The 25255-nt window shown below is 45.1% G+C and overlaps 2 protein-coding genes across 5 annotated transcripts; one reads left to right on the top strand and one right to left on the bottom strand.

Annotated features, from left to right (window-relative positions):
- The first annotated feature begins 41 nt into the window (after nucleotides 1-41).
- Nucleotides 42-15522, top strand: CUNH11orf16 (chromosome unknown C11orf16 homolog). Of its 2 annotated transcripts, none has more exons than XM_078148272.1 (5): nucleotides 42-1963; nucleotides 3551-3735; nucleotides 4891-5044; nucleotides 7223-7454; nucleotides 8151-15522. In XM_078148272.1, the coding sequence occupies exons 2-5, from the start codon at nucleotides 3569-3571 to the stop codon at nucleotides 8972-8974; spliced, it is 1377 nt and encodes a 458-aa protein (XP_078004398.1). In that variant the 5' UTR covers nucleotides 42-1963; nucleotides 3551-3568; the 3' UTR covers nucleotides 8975-15522. The 2 variants fall into 2 exon arrangements, with proteins under 2 accessions (XP_078004398.1, XP_078004399.1); XM_078148273.1 differs by having other exon boundaries at nucleotides 3524-3735.
- AKIP1 (A-kinase interacting protein 1) lies at nucleotides 15515-24874 on the bottom strand. 3 transcript variants are annotated; one of them, XM_021002009.2, is made up of 6 exons: nucleotides 24803-24874; nucleotides 24424-24570; nucleotides 23311-23391; nucleotides 21097-21192; nucleotides 18358-19188; nucleotides 15515-15980 (listed from the first exon to the last, which is right to left on the bottom strand). In XM_021002009.2, exons 2-6 carry the CDS (start codon nucleotides 24562-24564, stop codon nucleotides 15840-15842), a joined length of 1290 nt encoding a protein of 429 aa, XP_020857668.1. In that variant the 5' UTR covers nucleotides 24565-24570; nucleotides 24803-24874; the 3' UTR covers nucleotides 15515-15839. The 3 variants fall into 3 exon arrangements, with proteins under 3 accessions (XP_020857668.1, XP_020857667.1, XP_020857669.1); XM_021002008.1 differs by lacking the exon at nucleotides 24803-24874 and adding an exon at nucleotides 24657-24796; XM_021002010.1 differs by lacking the exons at nucleotides 21097-21192; nucleotides 24803-24874 and adding an exon at nucleotides 24657-24796.
- Nucleotides 24875-25255: the final 381 nt, after the last annotated feature.

Below are 25255 nucleotides of genomic sequence, written 5' to 3'. Positions count from 1 at the left end.
ACCACCTAGAGCAGGGGTGGGGAACCTTTGGCCTCAGGGCTACATGTGGCCTTCTGAGTCCTTGGGTATAGCTTTGAGTGATAGAAAGATTTTACTTTTATCAGGCCTAAATCTATCTCTTTCACCTTCTAGTTCTGCTCTCTCTGGATAGGAAGAATCGGTCTACTCTCTTTTCCATTTAATAAGATTATTTTTAAAACATAGATTTTGGTAATCTTTTACTTTTGCATTACCTGGATTTCCCCTGTATCCTTTCCTCCCTTTGAGAGTCATCCCTTATAACAATTTTTTTTTAAACTGGAAGGAAAATGATTCTGCAAAATTGATCAAAATATTTTTACACATCTGACTACATGCAATGTATCACACCTGTGGACCTCCCACCTCTTCAGAGGAGTAAGAGGAGTTGTCTTCTCGAATTTCTTCTTTGAGACCAAGCTTTTGTTCTTTCTAGTTTTGCAGCATTCACTTTTGATTGTTTAGTAGTGGTTCTTTCCATTTACATTGTTGTCATCATGTATGTTGTTTTTCTGGTTCTGCTTTTTGTTCTGTATTCATATTTGTCATTTCGTACAGCTTAGTAATATTCCATTATATTCATGCACCACAGTGTTTTTAGCCACTCACTGACTGATGAGCATCTACTTTGTTTTCCAGTTCTTTACTAGCATGAAAGATTCCACTATAAATGTTTGGTGTATATGGGGATTTTCATTTGACAGACTTTGATACTTTTTTTAAAAAAATGTGTTCCTCCTAAATCTATTCTCCAGGCTTAAAACATCCTCAGGGCCTCTTCAAGTGATTCTCAGATTATATAGTTTCTAGTTTCTTCACCATCCTGGTAACCCTCTTCTTGTCACAGTCTGGTTTAATGTGCTAGAACTGAACGTAGTATTCCACCTGTGATCTGATTTGGGAAAGATGGGAGAGGAAGGTGTTTACCTCTAGCGTGTTTAACCCAGTGGACACACCTGTTTTCCTTAGAGAAGTTCTTCTGTTTCTCGTAGACCAACATACCACAGCTCCTCTGGTTACTGTGTTTTTCAGCAACAGACAAGAAGAGAGCCCTGGCTATCGATACTAACAGGGAACCAACACACCGCTTAATCTGAGGCTTGGCTCAGAGCTTCGTCTCTACTGGGGTTAAGGGTCAGTCAGTGGTGGAGGATACAGGTGGTAACTCTTGAAGAAAGGTGCAAGATTAGTCTTTCCCTTTAAAGTTGTGGGGGAATCATCTCTCTAGGCCCCCAAGTCAAACAGAAGGGGGAAATATACCTTGGCTATATGAATGGGAGCTCAGCATTGGGCTGGGGAAAGGGCAATGATTTGGTGCCAGAGGACCTTGTTGTGCTTGGAGTCAGGAAGACCTGGCTTCAAATTTGGCCTGAGATGCTAGCTGTGTGACCCTGGGCAAGTCACTTAGCCCTGTTTACCCGTTTCCTCATCTGTAAAATGAGCTGGAGAAGGAAATGGCAAATCACTCCAGTATCTTTGCGAAGGAAACCCACGGACAGTATAGGCATGATATTGTGTACAGTGTCACTGAACGACAACCACCTTTAACCTCTGAGCTTCTGTAAACTAAGGGGACTGGGCTAAGTGATCTCTGCGGTCCCCTCCAGCTTTAAAAGTATGTCAATGTGTCATCTGTGGAGTGACTGAGAAACCTTCACCAGTCCCCTTCATTTCTTCCTATTTACTGTGTCCATTCCTTCCTTCCCGGGGGTGGGCGTCCTGCGGGTCCTGTTCTTTCTGCAGAAGCCTGCTTAGCCCCGCCCTATCCAGCTGCTGCCGCGCTCCCATTGGCCGAAGCTTCAAGTTCGCACATGCTCAGAGGCTCTTCAGAAAGAGCATTCCAGCTGGCCAAGTTTCCATGACAACCCGCCTAGCAACCAAATGCCGTTAAAGTTGGCGTGGGCAGGGGTAGCCAGGAGGATGAAGGTTGCTGCGCAGAGACGAGGTAGGTCGCCGCTGCTGCTGAGTTTAGGGGAACCCTGGACCCCTCAGGGCCGGACCAGAGTCGGGAGAGAAGACCGAGGGTCCTCAGAGGGTCAGGTCAAAACTTGGAATTCCAGGACCTGGGAGTAAATTCAGATTTGGGGAGGGGACAGACAGACAGAGGCGGGGGCTGGCATTGTCTCTTGAGCCAGGGGATGGGAGTCAGGTAATGGCTGGGGTTAGGGGTCCCTGAGACACTAGGGATAGAGAATTAGTCAGAGCTCTATTTGGGGCAGGTCATAGTGTCCCAAGTGTATGGGGTCTCGAGGCCAGGTGGTATAACAGTCCCAACTGAGGGCAGTTATTGCTGGGGAACACTGCCTAAGAAGAGGGGTAGGTGTATGTTGGCATCATGGGGGGTTATTTCCTTCCCAAGCTGGTACCCACCCCTTCAGATGCCTCTACTAGATCCTTGCTGCAGGCTCCCTTTGGGGAAGAATCTAATTCCCTTCAACATTGATACCTGAGGCAACACGTTTTGCCATATGCTGGTTGTGGCTCAGACATGTATTTGGGGTTCAGTCAATGAGCAGAGCTAGGTCTCAACCTAGGGCCAGGGTCAGAGCTCAGGCTCAGGCTGGGGACAGTGTTAAGCTTCAGACTGGGACTACTAATGTTAAGATTCAGTCTGGGACATAATGTGCTATTGGGGCTCAGTCTATGGTGTGGTCAGGGGTCATAGGATCATAGATCTGGGGCTGAAAAGGGCCTGAGAGGTCACCTAGTCCAAACCCCCCACGAAGGTCCACCCAGAGGAGGCAAGTGACTTTTCCTAGGAGACACAGGTAGTGAGGAACATTCAAATCTAGGGTCTTTGACTCCCAAGTGCACCCCTCTTTTCACTGCACTGGGCTGCCTTCCATCTTGGCCAGGTCTGGGAATCAGTCCGAGCTTAGGACTTAGAGGACATGTAGGCTGCCCTTGGAGTGGGGATAGTGCCAACTTGAGGCACAACCCCCATAGGTCTCTTTAGGAGGGGTGAGCCACATTCTGAGGTCGCTAGTCAAGAAAGGGAATTTTCAGCAACAAAGGAGTTCAGTGGGGCTTAATATACCAAAGAAGCACTCAAAACCACCATTCTGTCACTTCTAGTGTCTCTCACTAGGTCAATAAATTGAATACTTGGATAGATAGAGGGCTAGATTTGGAGTCAGAAAGTCCTGGGTTTGAATCCTAAGACACTCGGTGACTCTGGGCAAGTCACTTACCTTCCCTCAGCCTGTTTCCTCATCTGTAAAACAGAACTAATAATAGCACCTCCCAAGGCTGTTGTGGAGAGCAAAAGGGTTAATGTATGTAAAGCATTTTTGCCAACTTTAAAGCACTATGTAAACTTTAGCTCTTATTCTATTTTTAAGTTGGCCTTAGAGCTAGAATCCATATCAATGAGCCAGGCAGAGGAGTTGAATCAGCTGTCCCTCTCTTCTGGGCCTCAAACAACGGCAGGTTGTTATGATGACGGTTGTCCTCAGGGTGGCTAACAGCTTTGATTTCAGTTGATAATAAAAGTGTCTGCCACCAGGGATCCATTGATGGCACTTGCTCCTAGGCAGTATCACTGAAGGAGATGGAATCCTTAGCAGGGCCCTGGATGCCTTCACTTAAGTACTGCAGTGTGAGCACAGCCCAGAAGAGTCCCTGCTGTGTCAATGCCTCTGCTCTCTGGAACGCCCCCTCCACCTGTCCTCATGTACTCCAGGTTCCCTGTTTTATCCGACATCCCTCTGCTGCAAGGTACCGTCCTCTTCAGGCAATGGTAGGAGTCTCTGCTCCTGGCTGGGGGTCCCCTATGACAATAAGCACATTTAAATAGAGCACTTCACAGGTTACAAAGTGCTTTCATTCACAACAAACCTCTGAGGGAGATAGTACAATTCCTATTATTATCTCAGTTTTACAAGGAGCAAACAGGTGCAGACATGTGAGCTGTGCCTCAGTTTCCTCATCTGTAAAATGACCTGAAGAAGGAAATGGCAAACCACTCCAATATGTCTGCCAAGAAAACACCAAATGGAATCAGAGTTGGACATGACTGAAAAATGGGGTCTTATTTCTCCTCCAGTTTCTTTCCCTCCAAAGAGTCCCTAGGATCCCAATTCTTTTCTCTTTGTTTTAGTTTATTATTTTACTACAATGTGAGGGGATCTTGGGGATTTGAAATACTCAGCTTGCACAGTTTCACATGCAGATCAGGCTTTTATGGTTTGTGATTCCCCTTCCTAGTCCACCCTTCCATCCACTCTGCAGGTCAAGATCAGAGTTATTTTTCTTAGCTCTTTGAATTACTTAAGAAGCAAGGTTCTTTTTCTCTGAGACTCTTAAGGCTGTCCCTCAGCCATAGATTGAACTGCTTACCTCACAGCTGTATGAATCACAGCCCAGAGACTTCTTTGAGCCATCACTATAAAATTTTCCTTAAGTAGCCTGTAATTTTACTGTACTAACATATTACTGACCATCCTCTAAAGCATCATTACACTTTCTGAATACACCTTTTCTCTAAAGAAAACCCTAAAGTTTCTTCATAATTGCACCGTGTCAACACCACCATCCATTAAATCCACTTCTTTCGTATTGGATCCACACACCACAGTTGAAAGAACTGCCTTTCCCTCTGACACTTACTTTCCGACTTTTTACTTCTTCTTAGTACTAAATCCTAATATGTCTAAACCCAATTGCACTTTATTAGTTATACCTAAGTTAGACTGGGGCTACTTTCAGTAGGATTTTTTCACATGGGTGTTGACATCAGATCACTCCTGTATATTTATGTATGTAGACATCTATGTGTACATCGTTGCTGTAACTTTGTTCTTTCAATGTGTTCTTCGCATGTCTGGAGTCTGACTTTTCTCTGCCATTCCAATCACAATTGCTTTTTCCTAGGTGTACCTGGGGTTGGCCAGATCTGTACAGGACTGACCTACAAGGGAAGGGGCCAGGCCTACTGGAGCGACCGGAGGATGGTGACGCATCAGTCCTTGCCAGAAGGGAATCAGATGGCTTTTACTACAGGGCTCGGATAAAAAAAACACCAGAGGCAAGTCCCTATACCCTCCCAAGGCCTCTTCAGAGCTTCTGCTTAGCTGCCACAGAAAATAGTAATGAAATGGGCTAGAACAGCATTAAGTACCCTATTTGCTTAGCTGTTGGTGGAAGCTGGCTACCTCCAAGGTTTAAGAGTGAAGATGTCAGGGGAAGCTAGATGGTGCAGTGGATAGAGCATTGGCCCTGGAGTCTGGAGGACCTGCGATCAAATCTGGCCTCAAACACTTGATACTAGCTGTATGACCCTAGGCAAGTCACTTAACCCCATTGCCTAGCCAAAAAACAAAACAAACAAACAAAAAAAAGAGTGAAGATGTCAGTGGTCATACCTTGAATTTGGAATATTAGTCATGAAAAGTATACTACTCAGAAACACGTGGTGGTGGGCCTATCCCATGGAAAGAGGAACTCATAGTAATGCCGTAATGCATACAGATGCATAGGGCCTTATATTTATTTTCTTCTTTAATCTTCAGATTAACTTGGTAAGGGAACAGAGTGAGGGTATGCCCATTTTACAGATTAGGAGTGGAGGGTCACAAAGGGAAAAAAGACTTCTCCAAGACCACACAGCTAGTGAATTACTGGGGGCAGGACTCAGACCCAGGACTTCACATTCCTAGTTTACAGTCCTCTCCATTATACTATCTGTACACAAAAACACTCATAAAGGCAAATTCCATCACAGGGAGCCAAGGTGCTCTACATGAACATGAAGAATGGTTTGTTTTGTTTTTTCTCCAAGATGATCAAATCCTGAATACTAGTTTAGACTAATGAGAATAAACTTGTTCCAAAATAAAAAAAAGTTTGAATTATAAATTATTTTAAAGTAGAATGTAGTTTTATTATTCTCTAAAAATGAATATGTAGCAGTAATTATAATGCTAATGAAGCAGTTTCAGATCTTCTAATCATTATATTAGTCTTTTAAAACTAGCACAAGACCTTTCACATCTTTTTTTCTATACTTTTTTTTTATTGATATATTTTAACAAAGGCTAATATCAAGTTACAAACAAATCACAAAATATGCATCACTTCCCCCAGAAGCATTTAGGTAAAAAAGCACAAGAGTAATTGTTGACTCAGCACCCCACACTTCTTTAATTTACTGTTTGATAAAGCATGCAACCTTCCATTTTTAAAAGTTTAATAAGGAAGAACCAGCAACATTTACTGTATTTGTTTTGTGTTTTGTAGACAGTTCATGTTGTAGTCAGGGGAATATTGTGTGTGTGGATCAGCTCTCTTCACCCAGTAGCGCTTCATATGGTTTCCCATCTTTCTTTGGCTTTTTGACATTTCATAGTTTTTAGGGCGCAATGAGGTTCCATTACTACCAAACTAGCACAATCTAGCCAGCCATTCACCATTCACTGAGCGCATCATTTGTTTACAGCTTTTTGCTATTGCAAATAAATATAGAGATTGCCTAGGCAACACCTTCATTCTACATATGAGGAAACTGATACCCAGTGACACAAGCAGCTGGCTCAGATTCACACACGGGAGAGGAAGGCTTGAGGCCAGGTGGTCCTCCAGCACTCTTGTCCCATAGCCACTCAGATTGAAATGGCATTTTATGGTTTCTAAAGCTCTTTCTTCATAACCACTCTATGAGGTAGGTAATTCAACTCGAATTGTCCCCATTTTATAGAGAGCAAAACTGAGACTCAGAGAAATAGTGATTTGCTAGTGTCAGAGCCAGAATCTGAGCTGGTACCAAGCTACCCAAGTCCCTGTGACCCAGAAGTCCTTGGTCCCTAGTGCAGAATGCTTACTGTGTGCCCAGGCATGTCCTAGGCGTGTGTGTTTAGGGGGTGACGGTGGGCAGATTGCTTCATGCAGAGACCCGAATGGCTTGTGTGTGTCGAGGGGAGAGATAGGAGACGTGGATGCTACCGGTTGTCTTAAATCACAGGTTGGAGAAAAGAGTGAAGAAGCTAGAGAGAAAAGGAAAAGGACAGACAGTGAAAAGAAAGGTGTATACCTAGAGGACCACCTACAACTGCATGGTCCCAAGGCTGTTTCTTCTGCTAGGTTAGCTAAGTTCTGGACAGGGCAGGAATGTTTCTGCATGCCTTCCCAGGAAGCAGAGTCCTGGTCCTGGGCTCCAGGGCCTGTGGGATTCCTAGTACCATTTCTCATTTTGATTTCTCCCCTGCAGCTGGGGAGGCAGGGCAAACTCTTTGTGGAGTTTGAGGCCCCCCATTCCACAGGTCCAAAATCCTCAGGCCCACTACAGAGCACAGCACTAGAGGATGTCATCCAGCATTCAAGGGCCTTAGAGCACTCCCTACTCCCTGGAGACAAGGTTCTGGCACCCTGGGAACCAAAGCAGGAGAGATATGGGCCAGGCACTGTGATGCAAGGCCTGGAGACCAGAGACCCTCAGAGAGGTAAGGGGAGCAGCCTCCCTCCTATCACTGGGACACCAGGGATGAAAAGGAGACCTGGGTGACCTGGCCCGAGGAGAGCAAAGAAACAATCATGCATTCATGCACAACCCTTCCATATATATGTGTGTGTGTATACACACTCCTAAAGCTCTACCCGCCTAGTCACCTTGCTCTCGAGGTCCTTGGCTATATGACCTTTAATGTCTATAGTATAGACTGTATTTATCTTTGGTACCAAAATGTAGCAAAGTACATATTTTCAGACAAAAGTTATCTAAAATTATAGTCAGGTAAGCTAGACTTTTTGTCTTGATGTAGTTATTTTGGGGTCACTCAGTAAACATGGCAGTCATCCCATGCATCAAATAGCCACAGCCCTTACAATTCAGAGTAGGAGGATAGTATGGGTCTTGTTCCTTAGTAAGATGCATTATGGTTTTGAAGTTTTAAAAAAGATATGTCCAGACCATCTACCCATCTAGGAAATATGGAAATTTATAAGTTATAGGAATGGAAACAGAATGTCCCTGGGGAGGGAGTGCTAGACAGAGCAATGCCTTGTGGGAAAAGTGTTGGGTAGTGAATACGAATTGGGATTATACTTCTGGGAACTGTGAGCCACCTCCCTCCTTCCACTGGGGATGAAGTATATAATAGCACAGCTAACTGTACTTTTTTTTTTTTTTGCCTGAGCAGCCTCAGAGGATGAAGAAATCACTGTCTGCTTTTGGAATGGCAAGATGGTCAAAGTGCCCTTAGGGGTAGCCGTATGGACAGCCCCAGCCTGTTGGGAGAAGGCCGTGGAGATGTTGCACAAGCCATTAGATAGCAGTTGGCCAAAGCCCAGAGAGCATCTTTGCGCCATCCCCTGTACTCCCCCCTGTCCTCTCCTGGGATCTACCCTTGGGTATACTGTGGAAGGGCATCTTCTGGGTTCTTTCTTGTGCCTGTCCCGACATCTTTACCCCCAGTCCTACAGCCACTGTCCACTGTTGCCTAATGGCTGCCTCTGCTGTTGTTCCTTAGCCTGCTCTACTTGGTGGCCTCTCACCAGGACATTAGAGGCCACAACTGGGGACCACCCAGATCCAGACCCAAATCCCACAGCACAACTTCTGGAGTTAGACAATCCCAGAGACAAAAAAGTGGCAGCTCGCGTTTGTGTGGGTGTTACTTCCTCCTCTTCCTCCTCTTCTTCCTACTCTTTCTCTTCTGAAGAGGAGGATTTGGGGAGTGATCTGAAGAAAGCGCTTCCTCAAAGAATTATGGTGGACAGCACTGTCAACACTGACACCAGCCTTTTTGAGAAGCCCCTGAGACTGACGGTCCTCAGCCAGCCTCCCTGGAAATACTGGAAGAGAAATGGCCTAGAGTCCAGCCAAAGAAAGCCAGGTATGTTTAACTTCAGTCACCTGGGGGGCAGGGGCATGCTGGTAAAATATTTAACAATTGGATCTCCAAAAAAAAAATCATACTCATTGTTTAGCAACTTGCTTTCTGAAAAAAAATCATACTCATGATGTACTTCTAAGTTTAGTCTGCACCGTTAACATTTCCCCCATAAGTCAAGCTCTCATCTCTGATATTTACTGATTCCCAAGGTGAGTATTGAATAGGTTCTCAGGAGCTGGTTTCAGCACACCCCTGCCTTGGGGGGAGGGCGCGGGGAGAAACAGGTGATTTTTCTTGTTGAAGTCAGTCCCTGACCCACTTTGACGTGGCCATCTCATCAGAGTTGGACATAGGCAACTCTCTGGCATCAGGTTGGAAGTCCCTTGAGGGTGATCTTGAGGGAAGAAGGTGAAGACTAGGTATTTCTGCCCAATTTGAAATAACTGGGATTCAAAATTGAAAAATCTGATGGGAAAAGAAGGAATGAACCTTTCCTGCTAGTCACCATCTTTGTTCTTGATTGTAATTCTAGGTCTGTATTGAGTCCGCTCTCACAGCGTGTGAGAGTAACATCTGTCTTCAAATGTGGTCACCGATGGGTTTTGGTGTACTCACAAGAGCCTGCAGTGAGGGTTGGGAAACATCTCAGATCTGGAAACAAACCGTGCGCTGGGTTTTCTTGGCCTTGTCATCGTTCATTGAAACTCATAAATGGTGGCTGCCCTTTTGGGTGAAACCCACTAGTAAAGCCCAGCTAGAGCCTAGTTACAGTGGCTTAAGACCCCTTATAGGTTCTCAGCAAAAACTGCTGATTGAACGGATTTCTGGACTTATATGTCTGTAAGCTGGGGCCTGGGCTATTCAGAGCCCAGTGGGAGTGTCAATGAGAAGTCTTTACTTTTACATTAGGCTTATCTAGCTTACGAAAACCTTTTTATATTATTGTATCCTCATGATAATTCTGTAATGAGGAAACCCATCTAGTGAAGGAGGTAAGATTAGAACCCAGGCCTTCAGATCCCCAGTCCAGGGCTCCTTCTGATGTACCAGGCTGTCTAAAATTAGATATCAATCACATGCTCTTTTTCATCTGGCCCGTGGAGGGTGAAGGACATGGAATTTGTGCTTTGAAAGAACCTAGGGCTTCCCATGGAACCCTCCCTTCCATTCTGCTTCTGGCCCTCTTGGGTTTGCAGGGAAGGACATTGTTAAATTCTCTCACTTTCCAGCCTCCCCAGCATTGGCCCCATGTCCTGACTTTGCCAAAAGGTCCTGAGGGGATCCCGCCTGACCCACTGGGCGCCTGGGGGGGATTCTTGTGACGCAGGGGGTCTCTTTCTCCACCTGGAGTGATTTACTCTGATTTCATGTTGTCCCTTTTTGGATCTTGTGTGTTTCTTCGAGAAGTAGCTTCCTCAGCTGTGAGTAAGAACAAGAGGAACTCAGGGCCAGAACCATGTCAAGGCTATTTATAGCATGTGAATTGTAGGGCTGACTTTTTCTGCCTTACATCTTAAGTAGCAGAGTCTATAAGAGCTAAGAATTATAATAGTTTTGCTGGATAAAGAATCCCCAGACCTAGACCTTTTCATTGTCTGCATCACTAATAATGTAGACCCCACTTCCTGTATCACTAACCAATGGGACTAGCTTGTTTGAGGCCACTGTCTCATCTCCATGGCAACTGCTTACAATGATGTATGGACCTTGAACTGTTCCTAACGGTAAGACCTCACACTGAGGGTGAAAGGGGGGTCACATGGACTTTGCCAATAGAAAAACAATGTCTTTAATTACCATTCTGGGACAGGATGGTCTACCATTACTTAAGGATTGGTGGAGACATATTAATCTGGTGGTGTGGTCTAGAAAGATGGGAGGGAGTCCTCTTAGTGTCCTCAGGGACACTACGGGAAACCTGGGTTGGTTTATCCATATGGAGATGGGTATGGACTCTAGAGGCTTAGGAACTTAACTGCTAAATCATCAACTTCCCCATCAGTAGTAACTGACCATTGAAAAACCAAGACAGCATCCAGACCCTTCTGGAATAGAATTAGTCCAATATCAGACTCGGCAAAAAAAGCACAAACTAGTGTTTTCTAAGATTTGTCTTCTTTCAGAATCAAATGAGTGATAGAGAAATTAATACCAGAAAACCTGGGGTTTTCATGCTGATTTTCCCACAGATACATGGAAAAAACTAAAACACTAACTGCCCAACAGACAGGGCATCTATGGGGAAGACAAGTGAAATGGAGGGGCCTTGATGATCAGGGGTGTCGCAGGTACCTTTCTTCCTGTGAGAGTACCGAACAGCTACATAAGTCTTGTCACTAGGTATAGACACAAATAAAGACCCATGCTCCTGCACCCCCCCCCCCTTAATATCAGCTCTATGATTCACATCCTCTATACAGCCTATGGAATCTCCAGTGTTGTGGGCCATGGCAACTTTGTACACAGGTTCACCCAATAATTTGGTCCATGCTTAATTTTCCAATCTGAAAAGCATGCTGACTCTACTTAGCCCCGATGTTGTTTCATCTCCCACTTAACTCTCTTTACTGATCATTCAAAAGTTCTCCCTTCCCCCAAACTCCAGAAAATCCTGAAATCAGCAGATCTTAAATTGCTGTCAGACTTATTAATTGATTTATTTTGAGCTGCAGGCATATATGGCTAAGCTTTAAACATTTGAGTAACCGGCCATCTCTACTGGTTGAGATGCTATGCTTAGGGCCATATCTTAGTGAGGAAGATTTATTTTGACTAGACCTTCTTAACTCTGGGGTCTGTGGATGATGGCAAGATCTCAGAGGGCCTTTGAGCTTGGATAGAAAAAAAAAGTACATCTTTATTTTCACTAACCTCTAATGGAAATTTAGTATTTCCTTCAGTTATGAACGTAGACAGCAAAACATTATTCTAAGACGGGGTCCATAGGCTTCACCAGACTGCCAGAGGTGTCAGGGATGGAGGAGGGCATGACACACAAAAGAGATCAAGAACCCCCATCTAGACCAAGTGGGGGAGGCTGGTTCTGCTTCTGTGGCATGGAACGTATCATTGATGGGTTTACCAGGAAGGACAGAAAACAAGTGCTGAGTTTTTCTCTCCACCAGCTGATTTTAGGGAACCTGCTATTTAGAACCTTTGGAACATTTTGGAGGGGCACTGCACCTTCTGTAAATGCCTGCCACTTTATGGAATCTCAGAGTTGGAAAGGGTTGACAGAGGGCATTCAATCTAGCCTACATGTGGATAGAAATCCTCTTCACAATATTCTTGGCAAGATAGTCTTCCAGACTCTGCTTGAAGCTCTCCCAATAACGGGAAGCTCACTTCCTGTAAGACTGCTTATTTTAATTTTGGACAGCTCTCATCATTAGGAAGTCTTTCCTAACATGGAGCTAAAATCTGCCAACCTGGAACGTCTGCCTATTGTTGCTGCAGGGCCCAAAGAGCAAACTGCTGTTCTACCTTTCAAATACTGCAAGACAGGAATGACATTCACTACCCCCACCCCCACCCCTCCTCTAGGTTAATATCCCAGTTTCTTTAATTAATCCTCCTACTCATCCCAAAGCTGCTCATTATCCTTTAGACCTGTTCTAACTTGTTAGTGATCCTCTGAAAATGTGGAATCCAGAACTGAACACAGTTTCTCAGGAGTGGTCTGACCAGAGCAGGACTGTCACTTCCTATGTCCTGGACCCTGTTCTCCCATTAATGTCACCTAAGAGCGAGTTTGTTTGCATGTCACAATGCAGAGTCATTCATCTTGCAGTTCATGATAAGACCCCTCCCCCCATCTTTTTATGTGACTGCCTCTTGCCATGTCTCCGCCGTCTTGTACTCAGGCACTGGAACTCAAGGATAGACTTCTCTGTCTCTCTGTCTCTGTCTATTTCATGCCACCTCTAACTGGTTGGGTGACTGTAGTGCTCTATGCAACTAAATTGCCAAGAAGGTGCCAACCTGCATTGGGAGGGAATGTTTCCTCATCTGGGAGTTCCTTATGCCAATGAAATCGTAGGCATGTCCCTATCCACATCCAGACAGGGTGTTGGTCCCACAAATTTAGTGCAGCTTTAAATTTTAACATCTGAAAATATGTAACAGCTTAGTATGACTCCAGATGTAACACTTATATTGTGGTGATACATATATTCTCTCATTTGGATACATTATTTCACCGCTATAGGTTCTCCTTTCACTGATGTAAACCACATACCCTCTGTGGTTTAATAGTAAAAGTTCTGAATAAATTCTATCCTGTGGGCTTCAGCCTGCTTTCCTAGCCCATTGGCTCTGTCATCCAATATGTTAGCTCTCTTTCCTAGCTCCATTTCATATGCATGTATCATTTGTGCCTTCATCCAAAACATTAGGCAGCTAGGATAGAGAGCTGGACTGGGGGCCAGGGAAACCTGGGTTCAAATTGTACCTTGTACTTCCTAGCTGTGTGACTCCAGGCAAATCACTTCACCTCTCTGTGCCTGTTTCCCTGCCTATAAAATGAGGATAACAACAGTGCCTACCTTGCAGGGATGTGGTGAAAATCAAATGGGATGACCCATGTAAAGTGCTTTGCAGACCTGAAAGTGCTATACAAATAAATGCTAGCTATTCATGAAGGTTGCCTAACTCTGCTTTTTCCAGTTGGGCCTCAAGAGTGCCTCTTCTTTCTACCACCCTTCTTTACTTTTATTCATGATTATGAATCACAGGCTCTTTGAGAGAGAAAACACTAGTTGTGAAGAGGTCTTCACAAAGCCATATTAGAGGTGAACTGCATTTCACCAGCCCCATTTTACTCCGTCTCAGGTGGTTTGGGGTTTATTTTGATGTATTCTCTGCAGTGTTACTTCTGTTCCCTTAGCTCCTAGAAATTTGCCTCTCCCTTTCCTATCACTTATCGTTTTTGTCAAATGAGATAATAATGTGTTAAAGCATTGTATGTCAGCTCTATTATTAGCTTAATGTGGCTTAGTAACTTTTTTTTTCAGTGAGGCAATTGGGATTAAGTGACTTGCCCAGGGTCACACAGCTAGTAAGTGTCAAGAGTCTGAGGTCAAATTTGAACTCAGGTCCTCCTGACTCCAAGGGTGGAGCTCTACCCACTAACACCATCTAGCTGCCCCTGCTTAGCAACTTTTTTGGGGAATGTTCTCTGTCTCTACTTCTCAGAATGATCTACCTAAGAATCTACCATCATAGACCAAGGGTCCTAGACTTACATCAGCTTGGCTTCCCTTGTTGGCAACATGTGGAACAATAAGGCTTATATTTGACCATCTCTTCTACACAAGCACACAGGTCTTTTCCCAAAGAATAATGGCAGATGACTAATTCTGAAATTTTATTCCCTTTCAAAGGTCACTGAAAGTGAAAAAGTCACTGAAGAAACTTATAGACACTTGAGACTGAAAAGTTGCTCTAGCCAGGTCCTTTCGGCTATCTGGAATAACTCCTTCAGTACCACGGCACAACCAATACTAACTCATTCTGGGGGATAGGAACAAGGTGTTGCTGCAGTGTATGGGGAGAGAAAGGCAGCCAAAGGAGGAGCTAGACACATGCTGTACTGGTGAAAGCTGGCGAGAAATAGGCCTGAAGCCAGAGCAGACCCTGGCAGAGGAGGAGGAAGCTGAACGGAGTATCAGCTCTGAGGCAGAGAATCACAGAGCATTTCTGTAGGAGCAGAGCCTTGAGGTTACCAGATAACGCAGAAGGGCCCAGGAGAAGGGCCGAAACACTACCCAGAGTCCTTATGGGATATTATTTCAAGGTAGGAAGACAACTATAAATTGTGTATGAAGAATCCTTTTCTAAAACCATAGCATGTTAGACATGGCAGGGACTTTAAATATTCAGTACAACCTGCTGATTTTAAAGAGGAGGAAACTGAGGTGAGAGAAGGGAAGAGGTTCGAGGAGCCAAGAGGGGCCTTTGAGCCCAGGGCTCCAAGCTCCCAGTCTGCAGTTCTTCCCAATTTGCCAGTCTGACTGCCTAGGCTCCCTCTCTCTATTAGTTTTCCACATTTCAAGGGTTAGATTTCCTATAACATGGCTCTGTTTAAACTATACCTTCATTATAGGGAATATCAGTAATTTTTGCAAGGGAAGTTTTTGGGCTTTTTGTTTTTCAAATTCAAAATGGACTAAATTGCCAGGTATGGCACCTCAGTGAATCATAGGTATGGAAAGACATTAAATGAAACGTGAAATACTGTTAGGAGCATTTTTTTTAATCTTGTAGAAGTAGTAAGAGATAAATGTTATTGATCTAATAGCTATAAAAAAAAGCTTTCCATAAAGCAAAAATGTAGGGCCAAGATGACAAGTGATATAAACAATGAGCGTAGTTGTTGTTCATATGGTGGGGTTCATTTCCTGCCTTGTGTTGGGAGAGTTCTCCTCTCACCTCAATGAATCTGGAAGAGGTCTCTGCAGCATTGCCTTTTACTCTCTGTAGGTGGTTTTGTGAAAGGGCATGGATGAGCTGCTTCAGACTTTATATACGTGAAATGTTCCTGTAATAGTAGCCACAGAGTGTCTGTTTTGGGCAAGCAGGTCTCCAGTCTCACTTTTTATAAGCTGGCCCAGACTGCTTTGTAGGATGTTTATTTTACCCCCAATAAAAGTAATAAAATCTGAATGAAATCTTTTTACTTCCAAAATTTCTTTATTTCCATGATTAACTGCATAAGGAAAAAGAAAACAATCACAATTTTACAGTCAAATATCAAGGCACATGATTCCTCACATTCAGGCTGGGGAAGGCAAGAGATACGTCCTTTCTCTCCCCTTTCAGAGCATTTAGTTAAAACACTCTTCAAGACAGACCAGAGCTCCTAGGATATCTGACCTGCTTGATTGGCACTCCATGGACATACTTTTCGTGCATAAATAGTGACAAAGAGAACCGCAGGGTGGTTTGGTTTAATACTCTTTGCTATTAAAAAAAAAAAACCGGTGCTGACCAGTGTTAAAGAGGGAAACTCAGATCGATGATTTCTCCTGAGTCAACCTCTATCATGTGCGTTGTGGTTACATTAGGGGACCCTACTGTGACAGTATAGGTGCCTGGACAAACTTCTATCGTGATGTCCTTTGAACTTGTTCTGGCCTGGAAAGAAAAGATGGATATTGCTGGGTTAGAGCTTTATGGCCCCTTTATCAAAATCACATTTTCCTACCTGGGCTGTGGCCTCTTCATCCCCCAAAATAACTTCTAGCTGCTGCTGCTTCAATGTAAGAATACAATAAAAGTAGGATGGGGTTGTACATAGAAGGAGCTGCTCATGCTGAAGTTAGGTGGTAGTTTGTGGAAGAGAAGGTAGACACCAACATTTGTTTATTAGCTCAGCTTTGTAATAACAGGGAAGTGCTCTGGATGCTAATTAACAAGGTTCTATTAAACCTGTGATAATAGTGGTGGTGGTGGTGGTGCTGCTGCTGCTGCATTTCTCTGCTTCTAAAGCTAAGGCACACTGGGAGCTGATTTCAGTATAGTCATTAAAGCAGCCTAAATTACTTGGCTAGGAAAAGCTGCTGGAAGTTTGGCTTTCTCTTTCAGTGCCTACCCACAGGAAGTAGGAGTTAATGGGAAGATTTGATTCAGGCTGCGCAGTGGCCACAGCTGATCAGTACGAGGATGTCCTGAAGTTATGAGGCATTCAAACCGATTCAACAAATATTAATTAATTAAGCACCTACTCTGTCTAAGGCCTTAAGGCCACATGTAGCCTTCTAAATCCTTAATCCAAATTTTACAGAACAAATTTTTGTTTTGTTACAGAACAAATGTAAAATATAAATGTTTAAATGTAATATATATAAATGTAAAGTGTAAAGCAATATATATAAATTTCAATGATTATAATTGCATGCCTGCAGCAATAGGAGCATCTGCCATTGTGAAGGAAAGGTGGTATTTGTGATTTAATAAAGAACTACTAGCTTAAAAAAAACTAGACCATGAACCCTCTTGTTTTCAGACACTGATTGAGATGAAATTCTGAAGTCTATATACTTTGCTTCATATAGCTGATGTAGGACTGTTTGCACATTCTGAACTATGGAAACAGAGACAGCTTTTGGAAATCGTGCCTATGTTAGGCTTGCAGAATCCTGGAGGATAATCCTGGTGTGGTTACTCTCCATTAATCTTGCACATCAGGAGATGTTACCCGGCAGCCGAGCTCCAGGTAACTCACGGAATGACAGAAAGATTCACATGCCCACAGTTAATCAGTATCAGAACATCTGAGCCAAGAGCTTAAATTGGGAGTAGGAGTAAATAATAATCCTAACTCACATTTGTAAAGCAGTTTAGACTTCACTTAGCACCCACCTTCCTCACTACATTCTTGGACTTATCATTTTTACTTTGCAGATAAGACACCAAAACTTAGAGAAGTGACTTCTCCGAAGTCACACAGCTTGAGCTAGAACTAGAACCCAGGTCTCCCAAGATCATTGCTCCTCCTCCTCCCACCACTATGTGGTCTTGGTTGTTAATACTGTATTGTGACTCCTTAACAATCTGAGTACAAATATTTAAGGAAATTCTTATGGTAACAAATTCCAGTTACTCTTCTGTGGATTTCTCCCTCAGAACCCTCCCCCAAATCGTTTCACACAGTTAATGAGCCACTTTATTTATCCTATGTGCCAAACAGCAGTGTCATTATCTATTGTGACAAGAAGATTTTGGAGGGAAGCAGTTGATGGCCTTCTGGCGAACATTTTGTTTGGACCAGACCCCTGCAAAGCTCTGCTTTTTGGAATTCAAAAAGGGATTTTCAGTTTGGAAGCAAAAGGATCAGCCCACTCCTGCTGACTTCACAGCTGGTGGAATTTCATTGGAATCTGGGGTTGGCACATCCTAACTGCAGGAATTGGGACTCGAATATCTCAAATTCTTTCCAACCACAGCTATGTGTTCAGGCACAAGGAACATCCTGTAGCATTAAATAAAGGGTGCCTGGGGTGGGGATGGAGGCGAGAGTTAGTGACCCAAAGTTGGCGAGCACCATTTTTCCTTAAAGTATCCCAACTTAAGGCAACACTGTAGCCTGTGATACCCAGAGGAATGGCTGGGTTCTAGCTCTGGGGAGGAAAGAACAAGCTTTAGAGCTAGAAGGCTGCTTACCCATCACTTAGTTTAGGGGCACCTAGATGGCACAGTGGATGATAGAGCACTGGCCCTGGAGTCAGGAGGACCTGAGCTCAGAACCGGTCTCAGACCAGACATTTGACAGTTACTAGCTGTGTGACCCTGGACAAGTCACTTAACCCCAACTGCCTCACTTAAAAAGCAAAAAACCATCACCTAGTTCAATTCACTCGTTTTACAGGGGAAGAAGGTGTCACCAAGGTTAAGGGACTTTCCCAAGGTTATAGAAGCAGAGCCAGGATTCAAACACGAGTCTTCCAATTCCAAACTCAGTGCTGTTTTTTACAATATTATCATGTTAAAAAGGCTAATGGTAGGAACTCACCATAGACTCGGATGATCTTGGGCCAAGACTCCATGACCCTGTGTCAAACTTGGATGGTCCTGGGTCAAACTTGGATGGTCCCGGGCCAAGACTGGATGGTCCTAGGTCAAACTGGGATGACCCCGAGTCAAACCTGGATGGTCCTGGGCCAAACCTGGATGGTCCTGGGCCAAGACTGGATGGTCCTGGGCCAAACCTGGATGGTCCTGGGCCAAGACTGGATGGTCCTGGGCCAAACCTGGATGGTCCTGGGCCAAGACTGGATGGTCCTGGGCCAAACCTGGATGGTCCTGGGCCAAGACTGGATGGTCCTGGGTCAAACCTGGATGGTCCTGGGTCAAACCTGGATGGTCCTGGGCCAAGACTGGATGACCCTGTGTCAAACCTGGATGATCCCGAGTCAAACCTGGATGGTCCCGGGTCAAACCTGGATGGTCCCGGGTCAAACCTGGATGGTCCCGGGTCAAACCTGGATGGTCCCGGGTCAAACCTGGATGGTCCTGGGCCAACACTGGATGGTCCTGGGTCAAACCTGGATGGTCCTGGGTCAAACTTGGATGACCCCAAGTCAAACCTGGATGGTCCTGCGTAAAACCTGGATGGTCCTGGGTCAAATTTGGATGGTCCTGGGTCAAACCTGGATGGTCCTGGGTCAAACCTGGATGGTCCTGGGTCAAACTTGGATGACCCCAAGTTAAACCTGGATGGTCCTGTGTTAAACTTGGATGGTCCTGGGTCAAACCTGGATGATCCTGGATCAAACATGGATGGTCCTGGGCCAATCTTTGTTACTTGGTAGCTCTCTCTAGGGTCTTGGGATGTGGATTTTTTCTAAGGAACAGAGTTAAGATTTGATGAATGGCACTTAGTTTTATGGGGTTCCAGATTAGCTCCAGTTTTCTGGATTGTTGACAAGGCTATGACCTTTTCCCCAGGCTTGTTCTGCCAGTTCTTTCTAGTAATGTTTTAGCTAAGACTGATCTTGGACTCATCCTGACATACACCTTGGTACACCTAGAACCCTAAGAGGTTTCTTTCAATGAGTTTTTCACTAAGTGATTTTTTTTGCTCCCTTTCATCCTTAGCTTTTTTTTTTTAATGTGAATAAATTCTTATACTTTCTGTTCTCCTCTAACCCAGAAATCTATAATGTGTTATACAGTGCAGTGGATACTACAGTCTGGCCCAATTCCCCATCAAGATTTTAACCCACTTTTTCCCAGCCTTATTGTAAGTGCTTTCACTCCCCCCTCCCCCACTGAACATAGAATGTCAGAGCTAATGGGGACCTTGGAGATCATCTGGACCAATGGCTGTTAACTTTTTTTTTTTTGTGCTGGACCGCTCTGGCAGTCTGGTGAAGGCTATGGACAACTCCTTAAGTATAATATTTTTAAATGCACAAAATACATAGAAATACAAAGGAAACAAAATACATTTCAATATAGTTATCAAATTTTTAAAAAAAGTTCATGGACCCTAGAGTAAGTTTTCCTGACCTAGTATACGACTCTTTAATTCAACAGAAAAGGAAACTGAGGATCAGCAGCTTGTGCAAAGGGGAGGGAACCTGAGGCCTGTTGGCAACAGTGGCACTTGGATGGAAACAGAGGTCCAACTTCACAGTCAAGGGCTGTGGTCAGTCTGGGGACGTGGCCCAGCTTGAAGGCATCTGTTACATTGGAGCCATCTCACCAGCAGGAGTTAGAGTTAACACCTAGAGCTCCTGCTCTGCCTTCCTGTCCCTACCCATACTCCTCCAAGACCCCCAGAGCCTACTTAGACCAAGTAGCAAATTACTTGCTGGGCCGTGCCACCCCGGCTTGATTATTCTGGAGTCCATTTTTTACAACCATTTTGTTTAACCACAAAAATCTTCAAGTCACTAGGTTTATAACAAAGTACCTTGTTCTTTTGGGTTGAGGTTTTTTTCATCATAACAGCTTAAAAAAGTAACATCCTTGGCTCTCATCAGAATGATGTACATAGACATTGAAAAGGGTAAGTTTGTAGCAAGGAGCTTTGACAACAATTTAGGGTTTTTTTTCTCCTCTCTAAGGAAAGGCTCCAATTGCACTGAACTCAGTCTCAATTCTAACTGAGACCAGTCATATCATGGAAAGAACACTGGACTCAAAGTCAGGCGACCCAGTCAATCTTCCACTTACTGTATGACCTTGGACAACTCATTTCCCCTCTGTGGGCCTCAATTTCCTCATCTGTAAAATGCCAATCATAAAATTTGCATCATTCCTTCACAGGGTTGCTGTGAGAAAAGCACTTAAAAGCCCATCATCCTTAACTTTGTTTCATGCAAAAGGCATGAATATTTTTTTAAAGTCTTCTGCCTATTCTACAGGCTTGGAATGCTCACCTTATTTAAATGCTGAATGTCAGAATTACAGAATAATCACATTGCTCTCAAAGATTGGAGAAGCCAGCTAGTCTGAGCCTTACCTGGCAGCAGTCTACTCTCTGTTGTCCCTGCCAAGTGACCTTGCAGCCTTTGTTTGAAGGCTACCAACAAGGCTGTATGTAACTCCAGCCCAGGTCTGCAGGAATGATTCAGGACAAATCTACTTCCTCACTTCAGAAGCATTCTCAGGCCTCTGGAGCCATCCGCTGCTTGAGGCATGCTTGAAGCATGTGTTACTTTAACATTAGTGAACAGTATCATGTCAAGAGTCTATCATGGGGAAAGTCAAGGGTTTACAAGGTTCACCTGCCCTGGGCACTCACCCGTCTCACCCAGGAAGAGGACATTGGGTCCGAGTGGTTTTGGTGATATCTGTAGACATGATTCAGCGCTGCCTTTTCTGGTACAGAATGAAACCTCTGCAGAACAAAATACAGAGCTCAGAGATGCCCAAAGTCCTAATCAGAGACTCAGAGCTGGAAGGGGCCTGAGAACTCATCTACCACAAAATGCCCCTTCCTGGGAGTCACCTTCCTATTCTCAATCTTCCAGCCTCCCCCATGACTCGTCAGCTCTTCATCAGACTCCCTAAGACCCATACCGAGAATAACACCAAGGGAGAAGTTGGGAAGAGAAATGCCAGTGTCTCTTCAGTTCAATAGCTCTCTATTCTCCAAGAGATTCTACCCCAGGCTGAGTAAAATGTCTGCTAGGAATCAATGTACTTGGCATCCCTTCGCTGCCATCTGCTGCTTCTCTGCTCTCTTTGTACAATGGCAGCAGTTCAGACCACCAAACTCTGAGCAAGGTCCTCCTAGGACAACAACCTGGGCAGCCACTGACCAAGGTGACAAAAATACCCTCTGTGTATTTCCTGTCATGGGCAGTAATAGACTTTAATAAATAGTCAAATGTTTACTGTCCCATCTTTGAAGAAGGGGAAGGGGTCTAGAAATAGGGCCAGAGGGGCAAAGAGCAAACAGCTGACTAGAGCCTCACCTGTGCTAGGTGGGCAGGGTCTTAAGTCAAAGAATGCAAAGGGGTGAAAAGCTCCAGCTGTTCTCTCCTTGACTTCCCCCTCAGGGTTAACTATGGCCTTATCCTCCATCATGACTTACTGAAGGTGCTGAACTCAGCAACACTAACCACAGTGCAAGGGCAGAATGAGGAACTCTTTACCCCAGAGGAATCACTTCTGGGTGTCATAATACCTATGTGTCTGTGCCTAGACTAAATAAAACACAGGGGAGGCTCCATGATTATCTCTCCTCTGAGGGATTTCTGTGAAAGCAAAAAGGATATTCATTTGCTAAGCCACAGACCCAAACATTACTTCTTTTATAAAGCATGAATCAAAAGGTGTTTTCTTGTTTTAAAACTGAATCAATGGCTCACATTTTGTTCTGGAGTCACAGTGACTTTCAAATCGAAGTGGAAATGTGTTCAGAGATAAGAAGGGACTTCTACAGAGCCTACCAGGTATACGTAACTGGAAGGAAACTCTCTCTTTTATGTTCTTTAGCCTCCTCCCTTTACCCAATCAGCTGGTAGCTTTCTTGAAGAGAAGTAGCTTTTATGAAAGTTTTCCTTGAACATCTCAACATGGGCAAACATGTCAGTGAATGAACAGAAAAGGCTAGGCTAGGCCTTGAGAGGCTACATAATGGGTAGGTTGGTACCCAACTCTCACCCTGATGAACTTCTAGTTTGAATTACTATCTTCAGAAAGGTGTGACCACGGCCACTGTCATCGCTGTCAGAGAAGGGCTACCATCTCTCATGCCAGCTTGTAGCCAACTTCCTCATGTTCTGCTAATGGAGGAGAACAGTTACTGGTGTTTGATCTGCCTGGGGCCCCTTGTGTACCTGAAAGCTGTTATAAATCACTTGAACCAGAAGAAATAAGTAGAATCTTAGGTGTGATTCAGTGATAATTTTTTTTTGCTACCTATTAGAAAAGGATGATTCTAATTTAAGTTGGCCTACAACATTTTTTAAAATCTGGGTTCAGTTTTAAAAGGATCCAATACATTTGTGTCCAGGTCGGTTTGGAGCCCAGCAAATCCACTTTGTTTTGGGTTTTGATTCATGCTTTAGTTTAGCTGAAGTCCCTGGCTTTTACATCACCTCTTAGCTGACCTATACTGTTCAGTCTGTTTAGGTTGTGCCCAACTCTTTGTGACCCCATTTGGAGTTTTCTTAGCAAAAACATTGGTACAGTTTGCCATTTCCTTCTCCAGCTCATTTTGCAGATGAGAAAACTGAGGCAAATAGGGTAAAGTGACTTGCCCAGGGTCACACAGCTAGAAAGTATCTGAGGCTGGATTTCAACTCAGGAAGATGAATCTTCCTAGCTTCAGGCCCAGTGCTCTATCCACCTAGCTGCCCCATCCTGGTATAGCTGACCTATACCTGCTCCTTATGTGGTTCTGCCAATCAAGGCTGCCCGTCAGGAGAGGAACAGGAAGGTTCCATGAATTCTTAGAAGTCATAAAAGTAGTAGGTTGGTCAGTAGCATGGCTTTTGCCTGGACTCACCCCACACTGGCTTGAAACGTAATCCATGTATTCCATCATTGTATTGAATGAAGTATTGAGGTTTATCGGTTTCCCTTCTCCCTGTTGGTTGAACAAATGATGAGTTTTCCACTACGTTTTCTGCCTCTGAAAACTTCTGAATTTTGGACTTTCTAGGTGTGGTGTATGTGTTTGGAGGCATCTACTGAAGAATTCTTTCCTGGCTATCCACATGTAAACTTTGGCCTAGAAAGGTGTTGTGGTGTCACTGGATTAAGGAGCCCTGGATTCATGTCTGGCTGTTATTCCTTATATGACCTTGGGCAAGTCTTTTTTCTCCACACGTTAGTTTCTCCATCTGTAAAATGAGAGATTTGGACTATATAATCTTAAGATCCCTTCCAAATTACTGTTTTAGGAGGGAGAGCCAGCACACACTTTTTTTTAAAACTTTTGGATCACAGGATTTTAGAGCCACACGAAGTCCTAACAATTATCTGAAAAGGAATCTGAGATAATCTAGTCAAATTCCTGCATTTTACAGATGGGGAAACTGACTCCCAGAGAGAGAGGAAGCCTATAGGAAACAAGGCAGATACATTAAAAATCAACCCTCCATCCAAATTAGCTGAGAACGACCACTCTTCAGCATCTCTACTACCCTGAGGCACTAAAACTCTAATAGGCGGATTTCATAGCTTTTCTGTGTAACACACAGACTTGAGTAAGATAAATCCCTTCAACTACTGGTGGGTCTAATGATCCTAATGATTCTTAGAGAACATCTAGCCTAATCCTCTCATTTTACAGAGGAAGAAACTAGAGAAGGCATTGTTCAAGTCACAGTTAGGATCAGAGAACCCAGGTCCCCTAACCTAACTATCCAAGACTCTTCCCATGGGCATTTACGGGGCGCATGCGCACAACTAGTTCAAGATCACGTTTCCTGGTTAGGTTCAGTTAACTAGGTTTCTGAAGCCCTCCCCACCCATCCCCATCCCGCTGCAACAACGACAGGGGTACAGGAGACACAGGGAGAGTCGCTGGGGCTCCGCAGCCACCGGCAGAGCTCTCTCTGGGCTGGCTGGGTCCCGGTGATCGCTGTGCCCTCCCCGAAAGTTCTCAGCCACAGACCCGAAGATCTTCCCCCAGTGAGGACCGGTTGACAGCTCTCCTCTGCGCCCGCTGCAGCACCTCCCGGCCCTGTCTGCTAAGGCGCTTCTGGGTTTCTCTGTCCAGCCAGTTCAGTGAACGGTCCTCGGGGTAGTCGTCCATCCTACCCTGCTCATACACAGAAATGGGTTATCATGGGGGTGGGGGCACGGGACTGCCCCTCCACCTGGGCAGGAACGCCGAGGGCCCCTCACCTGGGGGAGTGCGCGCGGAAGGGCTGCAGCCATTGGAGCAAAGGTGTGCGCTACCTTCCTTCCTCCCTGACCGCACTCGGGCCCCGGCGCGAAAGAACGTGGGCCAGCGTGCCACCACGCAGCATTCCCAGCCCCATCCCCCTCACCTGGTTCTGCTCTCAGGGCGCATGCGCTCCGAGCTCTCTCTGGCCCCGCGGGGCGTGGAGACAAAAGGAGGGGCGGAGGTGGGACCGGGGATGGGGAGAGGCGGGGCTCTGCTCCGCGCGCGATGCGTGCCCGCTTCTTGTGCGGTAGCCTGACGTCAGGGCCCGGCGGGCGCGCTTGGGGGCTTCATAGAGATCGTGGGCGGGCGACGGTCAGTGTCGGAGTGTGCGGGGGAGGGGAGGAGGCGCCCCCTTTCGCGGGCCCGTCTGTCCGCGGACCCTTCCCTCGGGAGACGGACAGCGGCGCCCGCGGGGACGCGAGGGCGCCCGGGGCGAGCTGCGACTGCGGTGCGTTCTGGCCGCCTTCCCGTGCTTTAATCTGCGGCCCCCACTACCTGTTCTGGCCACCGGCTGTTGGCCGCTGCCCACGGGGCCCTGCTCGGGTCCCCCCTCCCA

Source organism: Phascolarctos cinereus, unplaced genomic scaffold (genome assembly GCF_003287225.1).
Source record: "Phascolarctos cinereus isolate Bilbo 61053 unplaced genomic scaffold, phaCin_HiC Scaffold_9;HRSCAF=440, whole genome shotgun sequence".
NCBI classification, from domain to species: Eukaryota; Metazoa; Chordata; class Mammalia; order Diprotodontia; family Phascolarctidae; genus Phascolarctos; species Phascolarctos cinereus.
The sequence above is the reverse complement of the archived record's forward strand: the minus strand, read 5'-3'. Positions and strand labels throughout refer to the sequence as shown.